Source organism: Orycteropus afer, unplaced genomic scaffold (genome assembly GCF_000298275.1).
Source record: "Orycteropus afer afer isolate SDZICR_OR568_19922 unplaced genomic scaffold, OryAfe1.0 scaffold00371, whole genome shotgun sequence".
NCBI lineage: Eukaryota > Metazoa > Chordata > Mammalia > Tubulidentata > Orycteropodidae > Orycteropus > Orycteropus afer.
In genome coordinates, this window is record NW_006921958.1 from 894,837 (window position 1) to 902,003 (window position 7,167).

The window sequence follows — 7,167 nt, forward strand, 5'->3', positions numbered from 1 at the left end:
ATCCTATCACTGACAGCATTGTACTTCAGGACAGATCTTGAAACCTCCTTTGTGATGATGAATGCCACACCATTCCTTTTCAAACTGTCATTCTTGGCATAGTAGATCACATGGTTTCTGAGGCAGTATAACTATGGAAGTAGATTGCCCAACCTTCCTTCCGAGGAGTGCCTGGTGGGTCTGTCTTCTGGTTAGCAGTCAAGTGCGTTAGGCACTATGCTACCAGAGCTCCCCCATATAAAATTAGTGATTGTTTTTTCTGTATCTTTAAAGAATGTCAATAGGATCTGGATTGGGATTGCATTGAAAGTATAGATTGCTTTAGGTAGTACTGACATTTTCACAACGCTCAATCTTCTAATCCATGAGCATGTTATGTTCTTCCACTGATGTAGATCTCTTACATAAGTTTCTTGAAGCAGCGTTTTGTAGTTTTCTTTGTACAGGTCTTGCTAAAGTGGCAAGGAGGCCACATCTCCTGACCTCCTCTAACCCCACAAGTGGAAGACAGAATCACCATCAGTAGCCTAAGGCCTATTCCTGAGAGGCCAGATATACTGCATCCCTCCAGCCCTTTCACCAACCCTGACACCAACCGTTTCTCCCACAGCACTCACCACCTTTCTGTAGGGTTCGATAATTCACTGTAGTGGCCACACAGAACTCACAGATTATGGGGTTTATTAGGGAAGCACCAGCCTACGATTCAAGTTCAGGAAAAATGCTCAGCCACTCTCCCAGCAATGTGTCTCTTGGTGTCTCTCTCAGCAATGCTTGTCTCTTGCATCTCTTTCCCAGCAGCACGTGTCTCTCAGGAGCGTGTGTCTCTCAGGAGCGTGTTTCTCTCAGCAGCACATCCATCTCAGCCAGCAGTCAGAGAGAGACTTCTTTCACCTCTAGGAGGCCTCCTTTTGAGCCTGGCAGAGTGGCCAAACTAACCAATCATTAACATCAGAATTCTAAGCACCTGGCAGAGAACAAATTTCCCAGAACATTGCTTTGTGCCACTGTTCAACAGAAGTACCCTAGGTGGATAACTTTAGCAATCAGGAGCTCCTCGGTTGCTCATGGCAAATTCTACCTCAGAGTTTACAAAGTCTTATGGGTACAAAAGCCACACTAAGTAATTTACTATGCTGTAGGTCTTTTGTGTCCCTAGTGAGATTTATTTCCATGTGTTTTATTTTTTTGGTAGCTATTGTAAATGGTATTGATTTCCTTTTCAGCAATCTCTTTGCTGGTTGGTGTAGAGAAAGCCAACTGATTTTTTATGTCAATCTTATATCCTGCCACTATACTAAATGTCTCAGTTCCAGTAGTTTTCTTGCTGAGTCTCTTGGGTTTTCTATGTATAGGATCATATCATCAGCAAACAGGTGTAGTTTTACTTCTTTCTTACCAATTTGGATGCCTTTGATTTCTCTTTCTTGCCTTATTGTCCTGGCTAGGTTCTCCAATTCAATGCTGAATAGAAATGAAGATAGATGGCATCCTTGTCTGGTTCCCATTTGCAAGGGCAATAGTTTCAGTCTCTCTCCATTGAAAACAATGTTGGCTGTTAATTTTGTATATATGCCCTTTATTATATTGAGGAATTTCCCTTCTATTCCTGTTTTTCTGAGTTTTTATCAGGAATGAGTGTTGGATTTCACCAAATGCCTTTTCTGCATTGATTGATAGGATCATTTTATTATCTTCCTTTATTTTACTTATGTGATGAATTACATTGATTGTTTTTCTAATGTCGAACCATGCTTGCATACCTGGTATGAACCCTACTTGGTCATAATGTATTATTTTTTTGATACGTTGTTGGAGTCTACTGGCTAGGATTTTGTTGAAGATTTCCACACCTATATTCATGAGGCATACTGGTCTGTAGTTTTCCTTTTCAGTGGTATCTTTGCCTGGTTTTGGGATCAAGGTTATGCTTGCTTCATAAAATGAATTTGGTGTTCTAGAATACTTTGAGTAGGATTGGTGCCAGTTCTTCTCTGAATGTTTGGTAAAACTCTCCAGTGAAACCATTTGGGCAGGGCTTTTAGTTGTTGGTATTTTTTTTTTTTTTTTAATTATTATTACCTGTTCTTCTGTTATGGGTCTATTCAAATTTTCCACCTCAGTCTGTGTTAGTTTAGGTAAATAGTTTGTATCTAGTAATCTGTTCGTTCCCTCTAGATTTTCAAATTTGTTGGAGTACAGTTCTTCACAGTATCCTGATATTATTACCCTTTTATTTTGGTTGGTTCTATTGTGAAAGTCACCCATTTCATTTCTTAAGCATGTTATTTGTATTCACTCCCTCTTTTTCTTTGTTAAGTTTGCCAGTGGTTTTTTTGGTTTTATTAATCTTTTCAAAGAACAAACTTCTAGTCTTGTTGATTTTTTCTACTATTTTGTTTCATTTATTTATGCTCAAATCTTTTATTATTTCTTTTCTTGTGGTGACTATAGCCTTTTATTTTATTTTATTTTTTGCTGCTATTGGAGATGTGGTGTTAAGGTATTGATATTGGCTCTTTCTTCTTTTTTGATGTGGGCATTTATTGCTATAAATTGCCCTCTGATCACTGCTTTTGCTGTTTCCCAAAGATGTTGGTATGCTGTGTTTTCATTCTCGTTTGATTCAAGGAGTTTTTAAATTTCATTTTGTATTTCTTCTATTACCCAGTCGTTTTCAAGTGGGCATTATTCAGTTTCCACATGTTTGCCCTTTTTCTGTTCATCTTCCTATTGTTGATTTCTAATTTTATAGCATTGTGATCTGAGAAGATGCTCTGCAGTATTTCAATGTTTTTTGCTCAGTAGATGTCTATAAGGTTAAGGTGGTTGATTATATTGCTTAGTTTTTTCACATCTTTGTTAAGTTTCTTTCCAGCTGCTCTATCTTTCATTGAATGTGGTGTATTAAAGTCTACTACTATTACTGTAGGAACTCAGGTAGTGTAGTACCTAAGGGCATTTGACCACTAACCAGAAGGCTGGTGGTTCAAACTCACTAGCCACTCCTCGGAAAGAAGACTGAGTGATCTATTTTTGTAGTGATACCGCCTTGGAACTCAAGGAGGGGTCACTGTGAGTCAGATTTGACTTGACAGCGGTGAGTTTTTACCTATTATTGTGGAGTTACCTATTTTTCTTTTCAATTCTTTTAAAGTCTGATTTATGTACTTTGGGGCTCTACGGCATTTGACTGCTAACCAGAAGGCTGGCAGTTCAAACCCACTAGCCACTTCTCGAGGGAAGTTGGGCAATCTACATCCGTAATGAGACTGCCTTGGAAACCCAAGAAGGGGTCGCTATGAGTCAGATCTGACTCGACAGCAGTAAGTTTGGTTTGGTTTTGAGCCACTGGGTGCATAGATATGTATTATGGTTATGTGCTCATGTTCAACTGATCCTTTAATCATTATATAATGTCCTTCCTTGTCTCTTAAGGTAGTTTTTGTCTTAAAGTCAATTTTATCAGAAATTAATATTGCCACTCCTGCTCTTTTTTGATTGCCATTTGCTCGATGTATCTTTTTCCAACTTTTGATTTTTAATCTTTTTTGTCTTTGTCTCTAAGGTGACTCTCTTGTAGACAGTATATTCTTACGTTATGTTTTCCTATCCTGTCTGCAACTCTGTCTCGAGTGGTACATTTAATCCATTTACATTCAGTGTAATTATCAATAAGTATGAATTTGTTGCTGTCATTTTGTTGTATTTTTTCATGGTGTTGCTGGTATCTTTGTTCCATATAATTTTCTGTGTTGAACTCACTGTGTTTATGAATCATGTTATCATTTCCTCATTGCTATTGTTTTAGTATTTGCTAAATATTTGTGTTTGTGTTTTTATTTTGATGAAAAGGTTTATTATTTTTCTTTGCAGTTACTCTGTGATTTGTAGTTTTCTTCTCAAGTTTAGAACAGTCTATCTCACAATTGTGCCTGAAGTATTTTTTTAAAAGCACATTCGTATTTATATGATCCTTCACATACTTTCATTTAACATCTTTTCATGTAGTGTTTCTTAAATGTCCCCTCCACCCCCCAAAAAAAGCCTTGTGGTATATACGAAACTCTATTTGAAAAATGAGAAAACCAAGGTTCATGGAAGCCAGCAGCCTGCCCAGTGGTGCACAGTTAAAATCACTGAAAAATGGTGGTGGCAGAACACTCAGGTCTTCAAATGCCAGTGTTCCACTCTGCTTCTGACATCCAGTCTTGGTGCACGCCCACTGCACTACACTGTCCCCATCCCATTGTCAAGGTGGCAAGATATTCCAGCTGAAAAAGGAGTGTCCATGTGGGCAAAGAGCCTGGGGGGTGAGGGACTTTTGTTCTAGTTCCTGTCATCACTTTCACAGCCAACAACCTTGCAGATTTTAATGCCATGGCAGAGTGTCCCTCTGTCTGCAGCTTACAGTGGAGAAGGTGCACGGGGACATGGAGCAAGCATCCCTTCCCCCCAGTAGTAACGCAAAGAAAAGCACTATGGTAGTGAGAACACAGGTACGCTGGCCTTACTCTTATGACTTTATATTCAAGCATAACAAATCCCAGGCTATTTCCTCATTTAATCCTTACTTTTGCTTAGTAGACTGTACCTCCTTCTAGCAATAGGCCCAATTTATAAAACAATAAACCAGACCTAACATATAACGAAATGAACAATTTTAATCAAAAGTTGCCACAACACCAGAAACAAATGCAGTAGTGTTTGGGACCTTTCTTTGGTTAGTAAGAGCACTGATTCATAAACATACCCACTAGGATGCATGTTGCAGACCATAAACTAGACAGATGTAGCAAGGTCAACGACTTTCTAGAGTGTGAAGCCAGAAACTGCTCTGGAGATGTTTCCAGCATTGCTCTCATGCCATACTTGAGCCCAATCTGAATTCTCTCAATCTGTCCTCATATGTTACTCTCTTTCATTTGGAATCATAAATAATGTCCTGAGAAAGGACCTTGAGATCTTCTTGTTCATCCTCCTCCATTTTATTTTGTATTGTTAATTTACAAAAATAATGTATTATAAACAAGGCAAAAAACAAAAACAAAAACAAAAAAAAAAAACACCAAACTCACTGTCGTTGGATCAGATCCGACTCACAGCGACCCCTCCCTTAGGTTTTTCTGAGGTGGTATCACTACAGAAGTAGATTGCCCAATCTTCCTTCTGATAGACAGGCAGATATTATAATTTTTAAAAGTCACTGTATCCCCACCACTCTAACACAAAAGCTGTATTATGGTCGTGTACTGCCTTGTGGACTTTAAGGACCTTTACTTCAGAGTTGAGGAAACAGAGGCCTGGGGAGAGGGTTCGTAGTAAACTAACTTGCCTGTGAGTGTGTAAGTAGAACCTTCGGAGTTACGACGCACGCCCACTGCACGGCATATCGCCCCCACCCCACTTCTGAACGTGGCCACACAGCCATTTCTGATAGGCTATGCCATGTATATGAGGACTGAGAAGAGACTGACAAAGGGAATGGTAAGAAATCTTCTCACTAAGCTCCCCTTCATGGTTGTGTAACAGATGTGTGAAAGACTTATCAGATGTCTCTCTCTCACACATGCAGACACAAAATGGATGGCTGAAAGGGGAAGAAGAAAATTTAAACGTTTTTTGCTTGTTTTTTATGCACCAAACATAAAAACATGTTGAATAAGTCTTATATAAAGATACCAAATAAATTTCAACCTGGACAATAAGCCTCCTTTTCATTAAAGAAGACACTTAAGACCCTGCAGGGGCAGGGGGATATCAAGGCAAGGGCGCTCCTTCAAAATATAGGCTCCCGGCCATAGGCAGAGTTGTGAAGAACGTCATACTCAGGATTTAACAGAGCTCCTGCACATGGAGCTTTAGACATATTGAGGACATACTTCTGCAAATCCTGGTTCCACCAGGAAGTTATGGGGTAAATCCAGTCACTCTACCATTCCCAGGAACTAGTGCAGCCTCCAGCTCGTAGGCATTCAACACTGCCGAGATCCCACCCCTCAAGTGGTGAGACAACATCCCCAGCTTCGGGCTCACCTTTCCTCCCGCTCCCGTTTTTGTTTCCTGGCATGGCGGTCCATCACACTGGTTTTAGTCCTGGTCTTCTTCCAGGAGTAGTAAAATTTCACTAGACTTGCAATAGATTTATCAGGAAGCTTAAATGTAAAAAACGATTTTGTTTAGATTCAAAGCTGGTCTTTATAAAAGTCAAGTGTGTTCAGATACGTTTACTAAATGTCACTCACAAAGTAAGAAGTCAGTCACAGGTTTGTTTGTTTTTTTTAAATAAGGAAAAATCTGACAAAAGAATCTTCATCAATACATTTTTAAATAACAGAAGTTTGACTGTAAGTGAAACATCCTATGGAAAATTGTAACACAAAATGAATCAAAGTTTACACATATTCAATGTTCATAACATATTTTTGGCTTATTTTTAAAAAGTTCACTTCAATACTTAATGCAAATGTCAGTAAGCTTTGATGGCAGGAGCCCACCAGACAGCTTTCCACAATGAGCTGCTTGTTCTAAGGGGAGCTTGATTAACAGTGGGAATGCTCCTACTTGAGGACAATGCCCCTTCCCTCAGGGCTGCTGCAGAGGAGGGGCTGGATGGGGGACCGGAGGGAGGACAGTTTCACATACTTACCATTTGTTGGATTCTATGAAAAGTTTTCCCATGAAAACTAAAGGCTTGCTCAAACAAGACTTTATCTTCCACAGTCCACTCATCTGGGAAGGGGGTAAAGTTGGGCAAATCAGCCAATGATTTTTCAATGTTATGCTTATGCCAAAATAGCATCCCAAGAGCCTGGAAAAATAACAGCAGTGAAATTTGAGAGCAAACACAGACTTCAACAAAGTAGTAACATGGAAATGGAGGTGGCAAAAGACCATGCCCTTCTTCACACCCAGATAAACTACCAAAGAGCTAACTCAAACACGGTGCTAGGTGGCAGACATGGTCATACAGCCTTTTGTCCATTAACTTGTTACTTCACAAGTCCTGTGAGGTAAACTCCTCTAATCCCATTTCTCAGATTATAAGACCAAGGCCCTGAGACATGAAGTAACCTGCTGGTGAGTGGCTGTGGTGGTTATGTTTGTGTGTCAACTTGGCTAGGCCTGGTTGAGTGGCTGGGCAGCTGGTGGTAGTTATTCCCCATG

The 7,167-nt window shown here is 39.7% G+C and overlaps 1 protein-coding gene across 1 annotated transcript in view; it reads right to left on the bottom strand.

The window, feature by feature from the left end:
* Nucleotides 1-7,167, bottom strand: part of RCOR1 (REST corepressor 1) — a 270,759-nt gene that overhangs the window by 31,146 nt on the left and 232,446 nt on the right. The window contains exons 5-6 of the mRNA XM_007953114.1: nt 6,650-6,811; nt 6,037-6,155 (exon numbers count right to left, since the gene is read on the bottom strand). Coding sequence (XP_007951305.1) covers nt 6,037-6,155; nt 6,650-6,811 — 281 coding nt within the window. The remainder of the gene's footprint in view (nt 1-6,036; nt 6,156-6,649; nt 6,812-7,167) is intronic.